The sequence below is a fragment of the Mustela nigripes genome, chromosome 5 (genome assembly GCF_022355385.1).
Source record: "Mustela nigripes isolate SB6536 chromosome 5, MUSNIG.SB6536, whole genome shotgun sequence".
Lineage (NCBI taxonomy): Eukaryota > Metazoa > Chordata > Mammalia > Carnivora > Mustelidae > Mustela > Mustela nigripes.
The window spans coordinates 48,713,887-48,738,444 of record NC_081561.1 but is presented as its reverse complement, the minus strand read 5'-3'; the positions used below and the strand labels follow the sequence as shown (position 1 = coordinate 48,738,444).

Genomic DNA, 24,558 nt, shown 5'->3' with positions numbered 1-24,558 from the left:
ACAGGATGTGGATCTGATAACAAAAACTAGACTTGGTCCAACTTGAGCTGGACGGGTTCCAGGGTGCGGTGGCATTCTCTTTGTCCAACTGTGGCAGCCTTTAGGGGATTTTGTCATTAAAGGATCCCCGTCCATACAAGATCGTGGTCATCTCCATCTTCATTGTGCTGTTACTGCTGGGAAAGTCCTACTCTAGGGGCACCCGCCCCGTGCCACGGATTAGGGGGTCCATGACTGGAGGCAACTCACATTCGCATGAGAAAACAGACTCAATTTGCACTACGCCATTCTTACCAGCTATGACAATGAGGGTCTTTTGCTTTCTTAGGCTAACCTTTGTAGTGAACTTTCTGGATTTTGTGAGGGCTGCACCTTTTACACTCTCCTTTGGGATGGCTCTTGCAGAAAAAGGCTTATGGTTTGAGTCCCTATTAAGAAAATAAGATCCTGCTCATTAATGGCCACATGATAGATCCTTTGAATTGGCTATATTTGACAGAACAAATTTTAATAGAATGCACACCCTAAGTAACTGTCTTATCGGTACCTATGGAAAGACCAAATTAAAAAGATACAAGAATTATAATGCTAGCCTTAGGGATTTTCTTAATAGAAGAACAGAAATTAGGCTTATAACAAAAATTAAGCTCTATGCCCAATGTAAACTCCCCTTCTTAAAAACTACCCCATCTCCTCATTCAATTCCCAAACCTCCTGCAAATAATCAGGAAATAGATCAGCTTGAAGCCAATGTTCAGGGGGCTAATGGAAGCAATAGTAAAGTTTTTTACTCCACAGTGAATTGGTCTAAGGTCGAATTGTGCACTCAGGAATGAGAGTTGTTCAATGTTTTATACAGACTTTCCTAACCTCCTGGGGTTGACAAGACTCTGGAGAATTTTCTGGCAAATTGCTACATTATTCCCTTAAATAACTAAGGGAAATTAAAATTAAAATTAATGAAAAATCTTGCCAAATTCTGACAGATACTAGAGTCTGCAGAGGAGACCTTAGGAAAACTGGCAGAAGCCAGCTAAGAGCAAAGATTCTTGCCAGATTCAGCTCTCTTGCCTGTCTATAAGGCCCAGTCAAGAGAGGAAAATAAAATTTGACATCCCTTCCTTTCCAATTCCAGATTTATTGGTTATTGATCCTTTCTCCCCCAGGGACCAGTATTGCTTTCTTGCTTGTCTCACTTTGTGTCCTGAGAATCTGGCTTGACTTTCCATCTGCCTGGACCCTGTTGACTAGGCTGTCAGTTCTTTCTTTTGGTTGGTTATCTTTATGAGTGATGCTAGATTTTGTGAAGCTATCCTTTGTGCCTTCCTTGAGGACACCTCTTGGGTCCACAGTTGTTGGATACTGCCAGAAATATTTACTGTTTATCCCAGCTGAAACATGACAAGATATTTGAAAGAATTCAATAACTCTGTGGTTAGAAATCTTGGTTCTATTGGAAGCTGATATGCATAGCCTAATAGGCTATTTGAGACCTTCTTCTCTAAGCTAAATGTGTCCAGAGAAAAAGGAAAACATTCCAGTGTAGGTGGATGGATAGGTCAGACCTTCATCATCCAAAGTACAGCCCCGTTCTTTGAGGAACTAAAGCAACTGCCCTTATCTTTAAAATCAGAGGGGGAGACAAACCATGAGAGACTGTGGACTTGAGAAACAAACTGAGGGTTTTGGAGGCAAGCGGGCTAGGGGATTGGGTGATCCTGGTGGTGGGTATTGTGGAGGGCACATACTGCATGGAGCACTGGGTGTGGTACAGAAACCATGAATTCTGGAACACTGAAAACTAAAAAATAAGTAAAAATTAAAAAAAAAAATACTACTGATTCTTTCCAAATACAGGAAAACTTCTCCTCCTAAGCTGTGACTCACAGCAATTTAGAAGAATATATCTTTATGAGATATCCAAAAGGGTGTAATAATAATTTAAATAATTTAAATAATAATAATATACATTAAATGGGATATAATAATTTAAAAAATAATAATTTTCTTGGGGCATCTGGGTGGCTCAGTGGGTTAAAGCCTCTGCCTTTGGCTCAGGTCATGATCCCAGGGTCCTGGGATCGAGCCCCATATCAGGCTTTCTGCTCAGCAGGGAGCCTCCTTCCCCCTCTCTCTGTCTCTGTCTGCCTCTCTGCCCACTTTTGATCTCTATCAAATAAATAAATAAAAATCTTTTTAAAAAATAATTTTCTCTATAATCATCCTATTTTAATTTATTAAAGTAAACAGACTAATTTGTTCACTGATTAAGTCCATTTTTAATAAATTTGGCCTGATTATGTAATTATAGCAGAAATAGTGATGGATCATGTAGGCTCTTTTAAATCTGCTTTGCTGGAACTTGTGTTTTGTTTTTGTTTTCTTAACAGAGAGAGAAAACATGAGGGAAGGGCACAAGGAGAGAGAAGCTTAAGCAGGCTCCACTCTCAAGGCGTCAGGGGTGGGTGTGGAGGGTGGTCTCACGACCCTGAGATCATGATCTGAGCTGGAATCAAGAGTTGGTCTCTCAACTGATTGAGCTGCCTAGGCACCCTTACTTTTGCTGGAACTTTTTATTTAAAAAATCTCAGACTGAATTTTTAAGAGTCAAGGAAGTCAGGGCAATGGATTTTTGCCATCAGGCTTCACCAGCAACACCTATAGATTGAGGTTAATTCTTATCTTCTTGAGGTCTCCCAAACATACTGAAGTTTCTATTCCTGCCATTAAGTGACCTTATTTACCTGGTAAGGCTACCAGGAACCCTGTAAGCAAGTTGCCAGGCTGATTTTTCTTTTCCCCTCTCAAGGGGTTTTATAAGCTCCATAGTTTAGCTCCTTAAAGCTGTCTCATCATACCTGAGTCTATGCATGTTATTCTCCAAATAGGATAGTCCCATCAAAGCCTTGGTAACATGATCAAAGTTTCCAATTATATCTTACTATAAGGTGAGATTCTTACTGAACTTAGACAAATAACTATAGTCCCATGAAAATAAGAATACTCCCAGAGAGTTTTCAAATTCTGGAGGGATAATGTAGGGAGGAAGGATGTAAAAAATATATATGAGCAAAGATTAAACATTGAATTGCTCAAGCCATAATTTTTCTTTTTAATTTTTTCAGTGTTCCAAGATTCACTGTGGATATCAAATTCTAGCCCTGTTAATGGTCTTTGAGATTTTGTTTTCTACCTATAAATTGAACTAGATCCTGAATTCTTCCAGCTTTCTTTCCAATAGCTGGCTACAATTCTTCAAACTGACACTCTTCTCCTAATTTCCTGACTTAGAATCACTAAGAACAAAAATTGCCCTTTCCCTAAGCCATGCAAGCTAAAGTTGGGCAATTTGCTATGAACTTCGGAGAAATCACAACAGTTCGTGTCTAAACAATCTTCATGCCAGTTGCCGAGTGACCACCTGGAAAGATCACCAGAGGCACTCAAACTACAAAGCAGGATTATCTATCAGACTTCCTCTGCCTGTCCTCACTCCAACTGAAGCTACTTCAAACCAGACATCTAGAAATTTTCTCGACTAGCTGCCTTCAGAACTCAGAAACTAGAATTAGTTTGTCTAATCACAAACCATTTTTTCCCCCTTTGTTTCCATAGACATGTCCCTTACTAAAAACCTGATTGTACCATAAACTTAACTTTGGGAGTCCACCTGCATCACCATCTCCTGAAAGGAAACAACTGTTTAACTGAAAATACCTATTCCCAGGATGAAAGAGACGGGTTCAGTGAGATGGAGTAATCTAAAAACTCAGCTTCTGGACTGTCAAACTTCCTGGTGAGGTTTTATAGGTGGGATGAAGGGGGTTCAGAATGAGTCTCCCCAAAATGTGTCACTCTGACACACAAGATTATTTTGAGCTGAAGCCAGTCAAGACCCAAAGACTCCAAAAGACTTTTTACCTCCCCATTAACTGTCTCTAATAATATAGATTCAGAGCCTGGTCCAGGAAGACAGCTAACAGCAGAGAGAACTCTAACTATAAGAATTATAGGGCAGGTGTGGTAAGCTAGGCGAAGCACCCCAGAGCCTGTTTGTCCAAATTCCTCTCTGTGTCCCACTGTCTCTGTGCGGCATGACAAATCTTTACCAAATTTTTCGCTCTTCCTATCTTCCTATCAATTGTCTTTCTCGTCTTTGAAGCCCCAGATGCTTACTCCCTCTCTCATTGGTTTGGGGTGGCATATAAGCCTCAGTTGCTTGACTATCCTTAAGCTTCTCTTTTTGTGAGGCTCCTTTAGGTATGAAATTATTTATGTATGAAAATATTTTTTTTCATTTAACTAACAGACTAGCCCATATATTCCATATATTCAACAATTCATTCATTCACTCATTCACCCTTTGGAGTGGAAAACAGTCATTAACAAGAGAAACAGGTAGGGAGATATGATCATTTATAAGAAGAGTAAAAATAAATTTCTGTGGAAACCATTTTAAAGTAATACTGTCATTATGTATTATGAACAAGGTGGTATCAAATTGCTAAATCACAACCACTTATTGATCAAAGCCTTGGACTTCTATTTACAAACTCCAGAGTTTTCTTAGGACTTTGAAGTAGTGCCAATATAATCAGAGTAAGACTATAAAGGTATCATGCAGGATGTCTTTCCAATTCCAAGAAATGGTTCCCAGTGGCTCTGAATAACTAGACATCATCACTGTCCTTTACCATTCAAAATATACATATATACACACATATATATGTCCAGTATGCTCTGTATTATGTGAATCTCATGTTCTATTTCATGTGATACCTATAAGCTATTCTGTCCAAATTCCAATTCCAGTTTTTTTTTTTTATAAGTTCAGCTGTGATCCACGATTCATTCTGTTAAGTCTCCTCCATAATCCCTCCGTTCCATATTGTATATATACCTTCAGTGCTTCCTTCCCTCCCTCACATCCTAACACCTTCATTGAATCACTTCTTAATCATTTGCCTGAAAAGTAAACCCTCCAGTCACTTATTGTTTCCTTCCAGATGCTGCTGTGGAATGACTCCCCATGGGCTTCACCTAACATTCCAGCCATGTTCATCTGGCTGTGCAGACTCTGATTCCAGCACTCTAAAGCTTTTAAGCTCTTTCTTTCCAAGAAAACTCATAGCTAACACCATTATTTCCTCACAAAAACAGCTAACATCTGCAGACTGAAACATCAAAACAAAGAAAAAAATGTGCACACTTCTGCTAAAGTTGGATGCAAACTTTATCAGCCATTTTAGGCAATAAATCAATGTTCTTTTTTTCAATTTCCATTAAAAAATAAACCATAAAGGCTTTTCAATTTCCCCTCAGAGGAACTGTTAACAAACAGGTTACATGAAATGACTAATTAGTCTTTATGCCTTCCAGCTAAGCAAAGTAAGCTTCTACTTGGAAACCTAGTCTCTATCAAAATTTATCAGGTTGCTCAATAAGGTTTAATTTTATTCTGTACATAAATAGTTCATTTCAGCAGCATTATTTATTCAGTTTATTCGGTAAACAAGTATCCCAACAAACTGCTTATTCTAAATGAATGGTATTCAATGTTTCTAAAAATTATTGGTTAGAACCTGCATACTAATAACTTTGAATAGCATTAAAACATATTCTTATAAAATCCTTTTTAAAACTTCCATCTTATTTGTTTTACAACCTCTGTTAATGGATATTCGTTTTTGGAAATAAGGTCCTTACAAGACAGAGATGAACCTCAAGCCTCCTCATTCCAGCTGTTTCCTGTATAGATCATAATGGCCTTTAGTCATGGGCAACTCCTTTAGATCAGTATTTCTCAAATTTTCATGTGCATGTGAATCCCCTGTAGAGCTTATTAAAACAGCTTCTTGGGCCCATCTTCAGAAGTCATTATTCATTAGGTCAGACTGGGTCCACGATTTTGCATTTCTAACCAGCTGACAGATAATGGTGATGTTATTGATGCAAGGACATCATTTAAGAACCATGGGTCTAGCTCAAGCCAACTTAAAAGAAAATCTATATGATCATGCTTAAGAGCCCACCACCATCAACTATAAAATCAGTTAAATCCCTCTGCCAATATAATGTAAAAATAACAAAAATTAAAATCACAATCCTTATATTAATATCTATCTTAATCCCATAGCCTCCTAACTCTTTCCTTTCAAAGACCATTATTTCATGTCTAAGTGAAAATTATTTCTCTTGCCTCATCTGGACCATTCCAAATCGGTCTTCTCAGCATATGCTAGAGTAATTAATGGATGCAGTTGTAAACCGTAACACTAGAATCACAAACAATTCTACAAACTCTCTTTATAAAGTCTGCAAGTCATTTAAACATTTTTCTACCGCTCATTAAATTTTCAGTGGTATTTGAAATACCAATATTGGTAACATCTATGTATATTAGAGCACACTGATAGGAGCACAGAGTCATTAGGTTAATGCTGATTAGCTTGAGAGAATGGGAGGTGTTTGTTCAGGAAAGGCCTCAAGATCTAATGCCGCCACCAGCAGGCCATCTGGCCTCTAGGGCTTGTTTTCAGTCCTTGTAGAGGGAAAAAGTTGGAGCATCAATGGCTGACTTACACAGATTTGGTATGGCAAGAGGAAGTCCTACTGTCCAAAGTGACAGAATACCAGTGGTAATAACGAATAGTGGTTATCGGAAAGTTCGAGATAATCTATTCAATTCTCAAGGACACTCAAAGATGTCAGCAGGAAAAGCCAAGCAGTCAACTACAAGGCTGTGGGTGGGATAAATGAGAGGCACTGCGGAAGCTTCCGTACCAATAGATGCCTTCTCCTGCTTCTCCTGGATGCCCAATTTTCAGTGGTCTCTCCCAGTTTTTCTTCTATCAGCCCCAGCCCCATACAAAATGCCCTCAATTGTTCCAGTTCTTAATCTCTCTTAGTTCAGCTCATCATTTTCCCCTGAGTGCTCCAACTCCAAAAAACATGTGATATATGATCATTTACCCACCAATAAGAAATACGAACATCCATATATCCATAGACCTAAACCTACATACATGGAGATGCACAGTCATACTCACAGACATGTCTGGACATGGATTGGGTAATATTCAGCAAGTAGGTATATGTGGTTGCAAATGATGATAAACCTACTCACAGGAACAACAAACTCTTGAGCTATAAATATTTGTCTTCAGGAAAATTAGAGCAATTGAAATGTATCGGCACTCAGAAAGTATTCAAATGTTTAATTACAACTAATAAGTTATCAGCTAGGGTTCTCTGAAAGTATTAATATGTTCTGATAGGGATGTGAAAGCCAAAATGTGAAAAATAAAACATATGCCCTAGGCCAAATATCATTTACTCTGCCACAACAGTAATACAAGTAAGAATTATGTAAGAATATGCTCCGTTTTTTCTGGTTTGGAACTCCTGTGGTCTTTATCACTTAGGAGAATCGTATATTTTGCAAATGATTAGGCACAAATTTAATTTTTCACACATAGTTTTCCTGCCTAGGAATTAAGGATGTATCTACTGTCTAGTGTGCCTTGGTCCTTTTTTCTTTCTTTTCTTTTTTTTTTTTTTTTTAAGATTTTATTTATTTATTTGACAGAGAAAGAGATCACAAGTAGTCAGAGAGAGAAGGGGAAGCAGGCTCCCCACTGAGCAGGGAGCCCAATGTGGGGCTCGATCCCAGGACCCTGGGATCATGACCTGAACAGAAGGCAGAGGCTTAAACCCCTGAACCACCCAGTCACCCTGCTTCAGTACATTTTAAACATTTCAAATTTCCTAAAAGAGCCCTTGGCATTCACCTTCTCTTATCCCTATTGGGTAATAAATAAGGTCTCCAGTGACATTGGGAATCACAAAACAAAAGAAAGTTATTATATGTAGTTTGAGTGATTAGCTAATTTGACACCAAGTTTTGCCTGTGGTTTCATCAGAACCAGTTAAACAGGAGTTCATACAAAATTAATGACAAGAATCATTTTTATTTTCCTTTTCCAACAGTTTATAAAGAAGCTGCTGGTCTCCTTTTGCTTCTGCCTCCATTAGTAAAAGAAGAGCGGCATCAAAACTCACGAGGTTTGTGGCTTCCTCAGAGGTGAGTCCTACAGCCTTAGAACCTAATGCTCCCAAAGAACAAAGCCAGCCCCAGTGGCGAGGAGAAAGAAGGAATGACAGCAACAGGCCACCTCAATGTTCCCTACTTTGGCATTTTTAGAAATGCTGAGCAGAAATGGAAGGACAGCAAAACCATAATAAGTGCACCCTGACGGTGTAAATTTGACTCAAATGTTCAGTCATAATGTGACTGGTTCCTGAGCTCCTCATTTCTCAAATGGAAATCTCTTGAGGTTTGTCTCTTAGGAACACATTATAGGGCTAGAACAACTGTCTTGTGATCATGCGATTTCTTTTTTCTTTCTCACCCATTATCTTTTTTTATCCAATAATCAATTATATACAATTTGTTTCATCATCTTTACTTTCTGACCTTCAGTATCAAGCAGAAAATTCTTGTTTTCTATGCTTGTAAACAATCCAGGTCTTCTTAATAAAGATTTTTATGAACCTCACAATAGCCCTTCAGCACATTTTATGTGACTGAGATTTTTTCTTTTGTTCCATTTATCGTACCTTGGCGTGGTTCTACTCTACACACTATGGTTTTAGATGACCTCTTAGAAAACAGAATAAGGATGCAGTGGTTAAAGGAAATAGATTTTTCCAACAGAACTTAGCCAGGAACTTTCAATTAATATGTGAAGTCTACACACATAGTATTTGGTATGCATACAATGTATTTTACCTAAACTCTGACTTTTTGGTAGTACCTTAAGCCAACTGTACTTTCCCCAAGTTTAAGCTACCTACTGAAAATCTATGAAAGGCCATATTTCTCAGAAATATCCTATACAACCATTTCCCTGAGTACAGGGATAAAAGAAGTGCTGCTGTCAGGTACAGAGCGAAAGGGGATGGTAATGAAAGATTCAGGAATGATGGCATCATTTTAAAAAGTCTAAATAACTTCTCTCTAAAATAAAAAGGATTCTTTTTATTATTTAATAAAAAGGATTTTAAGTGTTCAGTCTTGGGACACCGGGTGGCTCAGTGAGTTAAGCCTCTGCCTTCAGCTCAGGTCATGCTCCCAGGATCATGGGATTGAGTCCCACAGTGGGCTCCTTGCTCAGCAGGAAGCCTGCTTCTCTCTCCGCCTCTGCCTACCACTCTGCCTTCTTGTGTGCTCTGACAAATAAACATACAAAGAAACAAACAAAATCTTTAAAAAAGTAAATAAATATTCGGTCTCAAAATGAACTAATGAAGGACGGTGAGCTGTATCATTTCACGTCATTTGTAACCAACTGCAATCTCCCTCCTTAACATGATAGATTAATCTAGAACCTTCCTAATTATGCTAAATGAAGTTACGGTAAATGAGTACAAAGCAATTTTCTTACAATTGAAGACCTTACTGCTCAACAGACTAAGAGGATGTAGCATAAGAAGTATTGGCTTTGGAAACGGTTATAGGTTCAAGGCCAGTGCCTCTACTAGTTATGTGGCCTGAGGAGTTTTTTATTAACTTTCTGAGCCTCCCTTTCCTCTTATTAAAAGTGAGGTAACAGGATCTGCTTTATGCAAATCTAAGAGTTCAGCCCTTAGCAAAGTCATTGGGATAAGTTTCCTATCTGATAAAGAGTGGTTGCTAGTACTGATACTGTGTGAGGGGCGCTTGGTGGCTCCGTCTCTTAAACATCTGCATTAGGCTGAGGTCATGATCTCAGGGCCCTGGGATCCAGCCCCACATGAGGGACTGCTTCTCCCTCTCCCACCCACCCTGCTTGTGCACTCGCTCTTGCTCTCTCGAGCTCCCCGTCCACTAAATAAATAAAATCTTAAAAAGAATATACTGATGCTGTGTGATTTCCTAAACTCTTGTTAATAATACTCTATCAACAGTTTATGTAGCATTTTATATCTCCTGTATTCTTTCATTTGTCCCATTTGGTAAGTCAATTGGAAATCTAGAGCAGGTATGCTAAAATGACACCACTGCCCCTGAATAATAATTTTTGGTTGAGACAAATGATTGACATTCTATTTAACAAGTTATCACTCTTCCTTTCTCACCAAAAGGTCAATATCTGTATGCATTCTTTTAAGAGCAAATAGATATTTAAGAGATCTAGCTCTCTAGAGAGGAGTACTTACAGAGGCGTATGTTCCATCTCCTTGAGCTCAAGTTTTTCTTTCAATATTTTCTAGAGCATACATTTAGCAGAATTATATTCAATATTAAAATCATGTCATAAGGGAATGGGGACTAAGTGATAGCAGACATTCATGAGTGAAACTCTGCATAACTACATCTGTTTCTCCACAGGTCTTGCAAATGTCTTTTAAACACAGCCCTAAAACCTAGGCAAACAGAACTCCAAATTGCCCTCAGCTTTTTAGGTTTGACCAGGTCCACAGCATTCTATAAAATGCAAGATTTGTAACAGTGCCGTAGCATTTTTAAAAATCTGAGAATTCTCAGTCCTTAAATCACAATTCTCAGAAAGTAGAAATTGTGTCTAAGTAAAATAAGATTCGTATTTGGACTTCAACATTAACCTATGTGATCAGCTTCGATTTCACAGTGAAATAAATACAGATTGAGGAAAGAATTTAAAAAGTGAATGCCAGACTCCGAACACTCAGTGGGTTACAGATGTATGAAAGCGGTGGCAGAAAGCCACTCCACTTCCTTCAAGCTCCAAAAACATTTGGAAGGAAGCCCCAGAAGGAAAGACGTCTGACAGACATGTTCTCGTTGGGGTTTCCTGCCTCCTTGTTTGCCAAGCTTCCTAGACCCCGTTGCTTGTTAATAAAGTTCACCAAGAAGGCTTTATGAAATGCTGATTTCATAGAGTGAAACTTGTATTAAAGGCATTTTTATGTAGTCGAAGTTTCCTGACATCTGCATTTCCCTACTTCACAAATCCAAGGAAGCGTGACTTGGAAAGTTAACGAGCGTAAGGTGACATTTGATGCGCTTACTATCAGTGGGATATTCAGGCCAAACACTGAATCCAAAACCAGAGACTGTGGCTTAGACACTGCAATAGAGAAGCTGCTTCACCCTGAGGGTATCATTATACCCCTCAGTGTTCCTACCCTCCTCTCCCATAAAACGGAGTCCCGAGAAGATGCATATTATACACCGTGTGAATTAACTCCGTAAAAACAGAGATATGGAAAGTGAATGAATAGCTAGATTCTACCTTCTTAGCCAGGAAAGAAAAAACAAAGCAAAACAAAATTAGCACGTGGATTTAAAATCTACGTTATCCTCCAATGTGAAAAATAATACAGCACAGCTAAAACTACTAACTCTAGCTTACAAAAGTACTATTTTTGATATTCCTTGTGTCAATCATAAAGTCTGTTAATATGGCTGAAAGCACCTGAAGTTTGTCCTGTGGGTGTTAATGTGTTTAACACGCAGAAACAATTTCGTTCTGGAAACATTTTTAAAAGATCTGTGTCTTGGGGTGCCTGGGTGGCTCAGTGTGTTAAAGCCTCTGCCTTCGGCTCAGGTCATCATCTCAGGGTCCTGGAATCGTGCCCCGCATCGGGCTCTCTGCCTGCCTCTCTGCCTACTTGTGATCTCTGTCAAATAAATAAAATCTTAAAAAAAAAAAAAAAGATCTGAATCTTTAGGGCTCCTGGATAAGAGAGAGATAAATAAAATACAGTTTCTTCTGTTAAGAAGCTCTCAGTCTAGCACTAAAAATACTGTATATTTAATATGGAGATACTTCCATCCATTCAAACATACTTGGTGGGGAACTCTACTTCCCAGTGGAAGATGGGCCCACTAAGCCCTATCCAGGAATTGGGGTTAGGGGAGGTGAGGGACATAAGCCAAACAGGCATAAGATTCACCACTTGCAAAACTAAACAACCATTTTCAAATCAAACATGAAGACAATTAGTAAGGCAACTGTTAAGATTGAGGCCTTTAAATTCTTTTTCCCTGTAAGAGACAATGGACCGGATAGAAGATACAAACGTAGGTTGATATGTATATACGCAGACACAGAAATATTCCTAATTAAATGAATTTTACTGTATTAATCCTGCTCAAAAATCTTCAATCATCATACTCTGACGAGGAATGCCTCCCATCTGTCCAAATCCCATTTGACCTCCCATCTACCTCCAACACAAAGCCTGTTATCATCCTCACTGACCCTCCTGCATTAGGACGTATTTACAGGTTACATTTGTAACTGAATTGCAATCAAGGAATGCGGGGAAAAGCAGGATTCAGACTAAAAGCAGGATGAAGAAATGAGCTTTTGGGAGTAGTGCTGTTGGGACATAATTTCTAGTGTTTCTATCTCCCCTTCTTGCCCCGTAGGGTCCTTAGCACCTTGCCAAATCAGAGAACCAAAGCGCAGCCCTTCCTCTCTCTAAACCATGGAAGGAAACATCAGCTCCTCTTATCAAAATCATGTTTGTAATGCACAGCTCTGATTCCTTAATCACTGATGTAGAAAGCAGTTTTGGTTACATTTTATATTTTTCAGCAAGCCTTCCCACTACTTGGCTTTCCATTACACTATTACTAGACTTTCAAATATATGAGGCATAAAACATGTTATGCTAAAAGCATAAACATCTAAAAACTTGAACCATGTTCTAAATTATCTTCACATAAAATTCTCTTTATATAAAGTCTGATTTCAGAATGCATGTTTTGGAAACAAGATCTCCCCACCAGTATTACTTTCTGAAGAAAAGAACATAAAAATTGACGCCAAATTGGTCAGATGTAGAAGAAATGCAACAGCACCTCAGTGTTCGCTTCGGAATGAATTCTGATCACTCAGAAAAGGAAGATCATCCAAAGGGGAAGATGGAAAATTTCTGGTAATTTAAAGACAACTCCTGCCTGCTGAGTAATTATGATTAGGGTCTGTAGGGCTGAATATATACCAACATTCAGAAATGTCCTAATGGTCTCATTAAAGCCTCACCATGGAGCTATCCATGAAGGATAACAAAATCAAGCTTCCACTGACACAAAGATAATGTGGACGCCGGAGGCAGAGAAGCATACAAATGAAGACCCCAAGTCCTGCTTAAGGCCTTTCTATGTAGTAATCTTCTACCTGTAGTCTTGACCAAAGTATTTCCAGAGGTTAAATTCTGCTCACCTGTGCCACAGCCAATTTGCATCTCCCACTTAGACTAATAATAGAGGGACTGGCAGGAGGAAACAGGGATTCTGTATGTTGCTTTTATTAGTAGGGCTACAAGCAGGTTGGACAATCACGTTCAAATCAGAATTTCTGTTGAAACAATATTCCCCAAATACACGATTCTGCTTTAGCTCTTTTACCATGATCTGTTCCATGAGAGTGACCCATAAAGTCATGGTTCTGCACAGTCTAGCCCCTTAGGTGAGGAGGAAAAATAAAAAAGAAACAAAAATAAAAGCTAAACTTGGAAAGGGAGAGACAAGGAGAGAAGAAAGGGTCAGGGAAAGTTACAGCACAGAGTGAATAAGCATAAAGAAAGCCAGAAGACTTGGAGGAGTTTGCAGCTAATGAAAAAAACAAGAACACCGAGTGGGGGGAGGGAAGGAAGTGAAAGCCAGCTGGAATAAGAGAAAGCAAGAAATACAGGAGCCAACAGAAATCCAAGGACAGAAAGCATTGGAGATTGAAAGGAACAGGAAATTTATTGGAAACCAAGTTGTTTTTCCTTTTGTATCCAATGCAATTCTATTCCAAGCAGAACTCTAGTCTCAACCTCAAAGAGGACAGAAGGGAAGTTGAAACTCATTGGAGTCTTTCCTGGAGAGTGGCCAGGAGCTCTGGAAAGATAGATTAGGGAAAACATGATAGGACAGCAGACCCTCTGAAAGCAGATACAGGGAGAGAGAGGTGGCTGTCTCACCCAGCACAGGATTTTCAAAATTAAGACAAAACAAAAAAAGAACAAAGTGATAGTTTGGCTCTATCTCAGAGCTACTGAATCGGAATTTCTGGTACATTTAGTAAACACCTCAAGTGATTCTTATCACCCGGAAAAGCCGAGAAAACATCGATCTAGTAGTGAACATTGGGAACTCTGAAACTAGAGCTGCCGGATTTCCTTCTGAGCTCTGTTATTCATTAGCGCTGGACCATGCACAAATTATTTTACTTTTCTGTACCCCAATTATTCAGTTTATAAAATGGGTTGTTGGGAGTATGAAATGAAGTATTGTACATAAAGCAGTTAGGCAGGACCTAGCACCTATTGATAACCTCCACAGTGGTAGCTCTAGAACTATAGAAGTACTCTGAATAGAAAACTCATACAAAACAATGCATTTTAATTGATTAAAAACTAAAATATGAAAAAGGAGTAAGAAGGCTGCATCTTAGATGCAGTATGCATGTGATGAAGTATGCACGGGAGCATTCTTCCCAGCGGTACAGAGACCACGCCACAAACATCAGGCTTTCTGCTCTTGGTCTCAGCATTCATGAGTTGGGAATCACCATGTGAACATACTTGACAGAAAGCTTTTTTTTTTTTCTTTTTCTTTTTTCAAAAGTACGTATGAGTCACTTCAAATTAAAGGGGACTCCAAGATTTGGAGTCTCCATGCTCAAAAGAGGAGGACTCTCTTGAAAGGCAATAAAGCCAGGACTTGGCTGATGTGGAGAACCCAAAGAGAACCACATCCAACCCAAGACCACTGGGAATCAAACACAGGGTAACCCACCTTATTTTGCAATCCTGTATAGTCTTTAGTCATTTCCCCTGTATTACTTCCAACAACCATCTATTTCCTCTATAGAACCCCAAGTAGTTCTCTGCCTTTCTCATTATGTGAAGACTCAAGTTCTTTCCTTTTCCATCTGGAAACTCAGCTCTGTTGTACAAGCTGCACCACATTCACAACCTCTACTGGACTATTCCCATAATCTTCTGATCTTAAATGAAGACCTGATCACCCCTACAGAAAGCATCTGCCCGGTAACCCTCTCATATAGAGACTGCTTATCTTTCTAGGACTTGCTTAGTGACCAGAAGTATGGATGGCATCTGCAGCTATCACTTCCTGAAAACTGTAGCCCTTTATTTGTACAAAAACTTCTCTTCCTTTGAGATCCAAGTGATTTGGCCATATGGTCCTTTAGCTCTTTTTGAGGACTTGTATCCTTTATATCCCGAAGCCATTAGAACTTAGTTTGCCAGTTTTCTTACCTCCCAATTTTGGCATTATTTGGTAGTTTACGCAATGTCCTGGTGAACCTTCTATCCAATATTAGATTTCCACTGAAATTTACTGGATTTTACTTAGTTGAGCCATTAATACACATAGTCATACATAGGACTTATTATTGCTTGTGACTGCTCACTTACTAAGATTCTGACCACGAATATTTTCAACTTTCTAACTTTGTTGCCCGTGAATAAAATCATAATCTATATCAGTACTACAAGTCATTAGGCCCCTACTTTTACCTACTTCCACCTGTGAGATACCTTAGGTTAACAAAGAGTCTTGAGAACAGCAATACACCTGGTAACATGCTAGCTGAGGACTCATGGTGTAATAATGAAACAGACTTTTTCCTCAAGATGAATGAGTTCACTCTGTGAAATACATCTTTTGTTCTAAACAAGCGTATTAACTTAAATCTAAAATAAGGACACCAAAAAAAGTATAAAAAGCCTCAAAGATAAATATAAAGTGGTGAGTGAGGCTGATAGATACAGCAGAAAATAGGATAAACATATCAAGAGTCACATGTAATCACACATAATTAAAGGTAAATTCACCTAATTAAGGATAGAGACAAATCAGATAAGCAGCTTAGCTTATTAGAGACACAATTTAAAACAAAATGACAGAAAAATAGATGTGAACTGTCCTAAGGTACTTTTTTTTTTTAAGACAACTAAAATTACAGGAGCTATACATTCAGATAAAAACATTACAATGTAAATTTAGAAAACAAATACAGGATTTTCTCTTCAAAAAATAAAAAGAGTTGTTAGCATGTCATACATATGCACAAAGATACAAACATACACATATAGAAGAGAGGATCAGCAAATCTACAAAGTACTTTATAAATCAACTGATAAAATATATAGATGTCTCCCAAGGATTAGGAATCAACAAAGAGAAAGAATCAACCAGTAATGAAGTAAGGCAATGCAAAAGATTATGAAAATAAAATTTGTTTACCACCAACTCTATGTCCATAAAAGAAAAAGAAAAGATCTGAAATAAACTTTTATCAATAGACACAAAATGTCATGAAGGGACTACACATTTAATCATTCATTGATTCATTCAGTAAATTTTACTGAACTATGTCACAGTGAAGAAGTAAATAGCACATTGCTTCTCAAAGGCCCGATATTGAAGTTGAGCACAATGTTTCTTATTTTTAAAATATCTTCTTTCTCTTTTATAATTTTTCTTTATAGTGAAAACCATCGGAATAGCCTGTTTTTCTATGAAGTATTACTTTCTCATAAAGCATCCAATCTTGAGCTTTAAATTATTACCCTATACAAACTTTTGGCTGCAAGTGCTGGAAATCTAATGTATAGCATAGTGATTGTTAATAATACTGCATTATATACTTGAAAATTGCTAGGGACATAGATATTATATATTCTTAACATAAAAAAGAAATCGTAATTCTGTGATGGGTCTCTGGTGTTAGCTAATGCTAAGGAGGTAATCTTCCTGCAGTATCTAAGTGTGTCAAAGCTGTACATCTTAAGCTTATACAATGTTACATGTTAGTTATATCTTATAAGGCTGGGAAGGTAAATAGTTACTCTAAACAGTTTGTATATTACCTGGAATACAACTACTGCAACATTTTTATAATATGGTAAATTAATATATTTTTACAACTTCAATCACATTGCATAATTGTCTGGGGTTTTTTTATATTTTCCTTCTTATATTGTTAGCATTTCAACTAGCTTGTACAGAGTGAGTTTCTAACTAAGAACAACCAGAAAATCTAGACAAATGTTAATGAAAACACTTGTTAGATAGCCTTAGAAAATTGCCAAGGCAGTGAGTACTTAAGTGGCCAATAAACCATGCAGAAGAAAGACAAAGTGGTAAGACCAACATTGACCATGACTTCATCTTGAAACATTTGCCAATTTGAAGACCAACATTGACCATGACTTCATCTTGAAACATTTGCCAATTTGGTATCAGCAGTTGAAAAGATCATCAGAGCTTTTAGAAGCCTTAAAGGCAGAGGAGAAAATACTTTGATGTTCGGTCCCAACCGGGAGACACCCAGGTAAACATCCTAGGCTTTTTAGTTAGAACCACTGAACAGCAACAAAATAAAAGGGTGAAGAGAGAAAGACAAAGCCTCACAAATAAAGTAGGTCCAAACTCAAATCAGCTCAGCATCTGATTGGCTTAAGATAATCTATCCTTATATTTACTATTTGCTAAAAGCTAAAAATAATCCTTTCCACATCTCACTACTGTTAGAATGGTTACTTTAAAAAATTCAAGCAAGTGCTGCAAAGGATGTTGGAGGGTTGGGGGGTGATGCCTCCTGTACTACTGGTAGGAATGTAAATTGGTGCAGCCCCTTGGAACACAGTATTGAGGGTCTTCCAAAAATTAAAACTAGAACTGCCATATGATCCAGTAATTCCACTTCTAAGTATCCAGAAGAAAGGAAATCACTATATTGAAAAGGTACCTGCACCCCCATGTTCACTGCACCATCATTTATAATAGCCAACTTTAGTGTCCATCAACAGACGAATGAAAAGTAAGATGTAGTATAGATAGACACACATACATATTTTTTAGCTTTAAAAAAATTCCTTTCATTTGTGACAAGATGGGTAGACATTAGGGGCATTATGCTTAATGAAATAAGTCAGGCAGAGAGAGACGAATACAGTGAGGTATCATTTATATGTGGAATCTAAAAAAAGCAAACTCAGATAGAGAACAGATTGCTGCCAGAGGTGGGGTTGGGGTGGGGAGGACAAACAAGGGGAAGTAGGAAAATAAGGGGGAAAAAAGAACCCTTTCTGGGGAAGGATAATTTGAGGTGTCTCAAATTAGGTCTCTAATTTTCATTTCAGGTATCTAACACACACCCCCAAGTCAGTAAGTATTTGAGGAGAAAAGATAAATAAATCAGACCCACTAGAGATCTGAATATTGGAGTTATCAGACATGGAACTTAAAATAACCCTGATAAATACTCAAGAATTCATGGCAAGATGGAAAATTGTGGCAAAGAACAAAGAAGTGGTTTAAAAAATAACAGAAATGCATTAACTCAAAAATATAAAATTAAACTCAATAAATTAGATTGGCAGCAAATTACAACTCGAGAGAATTAGTGAAATGGAATACAAGTGAGAAGAAAAATATTCAGAATGAACGTGGAGCAAAAGGATGAAAGATACAAAAATGAATGTAAGAAATAGATGGAGCACAGGGAAAGTTTAAAGATTTTTCAAATTATAAGCCCAAGTGGATGGATTAAAAAGGAAACAGAAGTAATACTTAAGGAGAAATGGTTGAAAATTCTCTAAAATCTATGAAAGCCAATAAAGCATGGACCCATACATCCAAAAAATGCTACAAACCACTGGCAAATGCAAATAAAATTAAATCTAGACACATCACAGTCATACTGTTGGAAACCAAAGACAGTGAGAAGACGATCATCAAAGAAGCAAAAATAAGACTAATAGTTCATTTCATTGTCTGGCTTCCATTGTACCGATCTACATTTTGTGCTGTTGTCATGCATTTTAATTCTTTATATGGCATATATATTTATGGCCAATATTAACTTGCATTTATGTACATCATTATCAAAATAAATGTAATTTCAAACAAAACTTAAATCCTATTTTTACTAAAGACTATAGAAAAAAATACTACTTCTAGCTGAAGGAAAATAATTTCAGATGGAAAGATGCAGATGAAGAAAGGAATGAAGACCAAAGGAAAGAAGAATATTCTAATATAAAATGTCTATCAACTGTATACATACAGATAATAAATATAAAATTAACATATACAACAATATAAAAAGCAGAAGTCAGTAATGGAGCTAAAATACTATATTATGCATGTTTAATAAGTTGCAAAGGTACCAATTTACATAATATTTTAAGAAGTCCAGGTCATGTATTGACATCTTATAGATAGCAACTAAGAGTATAGTAAAAACAGCATATAATTAACAAGTTATGGTAGGGGGAAAATGAATAAAAGCATATCACTCAAAAGAAGCTGTAAAAGGAAAAAAAGGGGAAAAAGCATAATAGAATGAAAAGAGGGAAAAAAGAACATTTGAGACAAATTTAAAAAAACAAACAATGGAATGGTACATTGGTTCTTTTCTGAAAATTCTTCCCCAGTCATCCTAAGGTTTTTAGCAAATGTACTAACAAATGCATAGCTACAGATTAAAAAGCATATAGTCACATTATCCTCAAGTTAAATTTATGCAGAAATATATTTAAGTTAAAGTCTCAAAACATTTTAACACCAAATACTTTCTTTGAACCATAATTTTTGCTGAGAGCAAATGTAACTTAAAATCATTCAGGATATAATGTACAATAACCATATGTTTAATATCACATAATCTACAATTTTGCTTTTATACATCTAAAATATTGTTTGTATTAGAATTTAGGCCCTGGAGAATTTTATCATCACAACAGGATATTAATATATGAAAAAAATTAGTTACTGCTTAAGCAGCACCTGCAAATCAAAAAGAAATTACTTTACCAGGTACCTTACATTTATTCAAAATCTTGAAATACACCAATTAAGGCAGCTTCTTTATCCCTATTTTAAAAGAGACAAACATAGAAAATAAAACAGGCTTGAAGAGATAGCTTGAATGATAGGATGATCAATTTTAACTACCTGCTCTATGAAAGGAATCTTCTGAAAAATCGGTGTCATTAGCAAAAAATTAGAGACTCAAAAATTTAATTAGTGGAGTGGTGGTACAATAAATCTTTTATTCACTCACCTCTTCTGTATTGGATAATAAATTGTTAGACTTCAAATGTATGTGTGTCTATTTTTACACATACACAACTCCAGTATTTTTCATCCTCATAATTTATCAGGGATATATTATTATCTCTCATGCATAAACTGAAATTTTAAGACCTAGCCAGGATATTTCCTGCACAAAGTCACAGAATGAACTGGTAGCAGAAAAAGATCTAGGTTTCCAATCTTGCATTGCCTAGCACAGGATTCTTTCAAAATGTAGTATTCTATCTGTCCCAACGGTTTCCAAATTGTTTCAAATTCCAGAGATCCTGCTCACGATGCTCTCTGCCAGATTTTATATTGACTTGTTAAGCACAATGCTGTCTCATCAGCACCACCCAGAATCCATTTTCAACTCTTCTCCCCATCAAAGCCTGACTAGCCCCCCGTGAGATGAAAAGGTAAGACACAAACAGTAGTAATATCCATCTTCTATCATGAAGACCAAACTGTATTGACATCAAGTATTCATTCTCCTCACATTAGCATTAACTAATATTTATCAGGGTACCACAAGGTACCAATCATTGATTTGGCAAGTGCTATGAGGAATTTCATGGTCCCCATAAGCCATGAGATCAACATTCAATCATGTTTTCATTCAGTAAGCATTTACTGGCCATGAAAAACTAACCAGACATTCTGTTAGTTGCTGTGAATGGTGGATGTTTCCCATACTTTTATGATGCCTAGACTCTGGTAGGGAACTACACATCAAATAATCACAAAAATAAATATGTAATTCATATTCTATATAAAGAACTGTCCACTGAGCCATATAGGATAACAAGAGCTGCTTGCTTTAAGAGTCTGGGAAAGAACTGATGAGAAGGTAACATTTGAGTTGAGATCTGAAGGGTGAACATAAGTTAATTCATTAAAAAGAACCTTTCCAGCAGAGGGGAAAACAGAAAGACCAGGACTCCAGAGGAAGAATTGTTAGGAATTCAAAGAGGGCCACCTGGCAAGAACAAGACAATACCTTAAGATGATGCAAAGAGATGCAATGAAAATAACAGAGAATGCTTTAGAGACATATTGAAAGTTTTGGTATTCATTCCTAAAAGTAATGGAAAGGCACACCAAGCTATAAAACGAGGGATCAGCAGGATACCATTCGAAACAGACAACATCTCCCAACCAGCTACATGAACAGGGGGTTGCAGAAGGACTGCAATTGTCTAGTAGACCGTGAGAGAGAATGCCATTTTAAAATTGGTAGTAGGGACGCCTGGGTGGCTCAGTTGGTTAACCAGCTGCCTTCAGCTCAGGTCATGATCCCAGCGTCCTAGGATAGAGTCCCACATCGCGCTCCTTGCTCGGCGGGGAGCCTGCTTCTCCCTCTGCCTCTGCTGCCACTCAGAACTGCCTGTGCTCGCGCTCTCTCTCTCTCTCTCTCTCTCTGGCAAATAAATAAACAAAATCTTTAAAAATAATAAAAATAAAATAAAATAAAATTGGTAGTAGCAGCAAAAGTTGGGAAAAAGAGATGGATTTCAGAGAAATTGGAAGAGCTAAATTTGCAGGACTTAAGGATACTTCGGATGTGGAAAAATGAAAATGAAGAGCTCTTGCCTGGTGGTGTATAGAACTGAACAGACTGTGATGGTTTCTCACAATAGCAAGTACTGGGGAAAGTCTGGGGTTGAAGGAAGGAGAACGTGAATCCAGTTTTGGAAATGGTGAGTTTGAACTGCTTTTGAAATATCCAAGTGATGATGTCCAGTGAGCCGCTGCACATCAGCACTGTAGCCTAAGAGGGAGATAGGAATATAAATCTGGAGGACACAAATATATAAACAGTAACTGAAACCCTGAGTATGGATACAAAGTCATGAGGAACTCGTCATTTACCAGACAGCAACAGGTCACAGAGTCTGACTTGTGCCAGACCAAGGAACCAGAGACTCACCTGGCTTAAAGCACTTACAGGTGCTATTAAACAGATGCCAACGAAGATCAGTTGCAATGAGTTAAGTGTCAGATGTCAACGGTGCGGAGGTCAAATAAGACAACATATAAAAAACTATAATTCAATGAGCAGGACTGAAAAAGAATGATGCATAAAATGCCATAGAAGCACAGAAATGGGGCATTAACTCTGGGTGGAGTGAAGAGTTGATTAAAAGACGTGACATTTAAACTGTGTTTGAAAAATGAGTAAAGAGTTTCCCAGGCAAAGAAGTCAGGGGAAGAAGTCACTATTTCATGAAGGTAGAGCTATTTCTCACACTCATAGTCACTTTGGATTACCCTGCTTCTACATCTTAAAAGGGCAAAGCAGACATCCTCAGGTAGCAGCCAAGCTTCCATCACTGCCCCCATGGCCCACGAAATCAGAACATGAGGGAGAGAAATACAGTATTAACACAGCAACAAACATCATGTAAAGTCTCAGAGTTAGGGAATAAAAAGAGCATTCCTGATTCTATAACAGACTGAATAGGGATATTAAAAAAAAAAAGTTATAAAAGCAAAAAGTCAAATTAGAATGTAGAAAAATTCAATAGACAGGGGATCATATGATCAGAATAACTTCCCCTCTCATGCATTTTCAGCAAAAGGCTTCAGGCCAGATGACCATGGCCATCTTTTAAGTAATGAGGAGCAATGTATCTTCTGATTGGTTTTGAAAGAATCCACAAATGCTGAATTACTATTTGTAGAACGAAGACCACAATTTCACATACTGATACACTAAACTGAGAATACGCTGAATGTAAAACTATAGGAAAAATGGGTACCTAGTATTGGAAGAGTTGATTCAAAGCCACATAGTCAAATTATGTTTACCCACTGAAATATTATAATTAATCCATTATTATTTACAAGACGAATCAGGGATAAACATTTTTGCATCCAGCAAAAAATAAAAAAAGAGTGAAATGCTTATACTGACTGCCCCTCCCTTTTCCCATGCTTTAACATTCACATAACAATGGTCACTGTTACTACTTGGTGGAATTTTACATTTTGAGCTCTTTAAAAGGAAAAGCGCATTTCTTTTTCCATTTACCTCCCATTTGTTTGAGTGCAGTAAGCTGCAAACACGTGGATACAATTAAGTTGCCTATTAAACTGGGCATTCCGGAATCACGGGGATATCAATTTGGCTTTGAAAGTGCTGTTTTTTCAAGCTTGTTTAAGTGTGTGTTGAAGCATAAAAACATTAAGGATAATTAATGATAGGCTAGATAATTTCATCCTATGAGGTTTTCCTAGCCTTACATGCTGGCTTCATTCCTCTTTCTGCCACACATTGTCCCCTTTGTTACACAGTACAGGGAAGGAACTGAAAATTAAAGGCACTGTCCCTGGAGGAATGCTTACAGATACGCGTATTCTCTAATGCAGCCCCTCCAAGGGAAAAACAAAGAAGCAGTTTCCGTTAGGCGTCCTGCAAAAGGCCACAGGTAGAGATTTTGCTGGGTCTGAGCTATAGAGGCGAGTCTGCATGTTCACAACACAGAGAGGATGGGGAACCTTTTAAGAGGTGAGGCCTAAACAAGACGGAACTGCGGCAGGGAGGACCCTGGGGTGCGGTGGTGACATAACAGGGAGGGCCCTGGGGTGCGGTGGTGACATAACAGGGAAAGAGCCGGCTGTGTACAAAAGGGTGGGGACACCCTGGGCCGCGAGGTGGTACCTGCGCAGGGTCGAGCGCCCCAGCCACTGAATCCCCGATCCAGAGATGCTCCCGGAGAAGCTGCTGGTAGCTGAGGCAGTGCTTCACCGCAGATGGCACATTCCCCATGGCAGGGCCTGGGACTGCAGACGGCGATAGGAGGGCGCCAGGAGCCGGGAGGAGAGGGATGCCGAGCGAGCTGCGCCAGCCCAGAACACGCCCCTCCGGGCCACAGGCGGCCTGCAGGAGCCCAGCTCCTCCGCTCACTGCGTCGGCGCCGGGAGGGTGGGGAGCGGGCAGCACTCCCGGCCGCGCCCGGGGCTAAGAGTGCCGGAGGCACCTGCGGCGAAGGCCCGCGGCACTCGTAACCCGAGAAGAAAAGGAATTGAGCCCAAGGATGTTCAGGTGTGGCGCATTTTCCTTACTGCGCTGAGCGTGCCGGGCTCTCTGCACACGCCCCACTTTCCGACTTCTCACCTGATTCAGCTCTTAAGAGAAAGGGTGTAAATAAAAGGAAGGGCGCATGCGTTTTTGTGCTGGTGAGTTGCTCCTTTCCAGCAGCAGACTTTCATGCTTAATGTAGATTTGCCCAGCGTTGAACTCACTTGAGTTTATGCTTAATGACAATAAGCTCTATTTTTAAATATTTTGAGCTTGTTTGCAAGCTTATAACACAACCTAATAAAGAAGAAAATATAAACAGTATTACATTGGGGGAGATGTCACAGGTAACTTGGTTAAGTCAGTAAATTGTCCTTAAGCTCCTACTACAAGTTAAGTACTGAACTGGAATCCAGTTGCTTAAGAGATGCATGGCTCCAAATTGTTAAAGCCCTAAAGGCTA

The 24,558-nt window shown here is 38.3% G+C and overlaps 1 protein-coding gene across 1 annotated transcript in view; it reads right to left on the bottom strand.

Annotated features, from left to right (window-relative positions):
* The window catches only part of HMGCLL1 (3-hydroxy-3-methylglutaryl-CoA lyase like 1), a 196,124-nt gene extending 172,193 nt beyond the window's left edge, over nucleotides 1–23,931 (bottom strand). Inside the window, exon 1 of the mRNA XM_059400225.1 lies at nucleotides 23,736–23,931. Coding sequence (XP_059256208.1) covers nucleotides 23,736–23,843 — 108 coding nt within the window. The 5' untranslated portion in view covers nucleotides 23,844–23,931. The remainder of the gene's footprint in view (nucleotides 1–23,735) is intronic.
* Nucleotides 23,932–24,558: the final 627 nt, after the last annotated feature.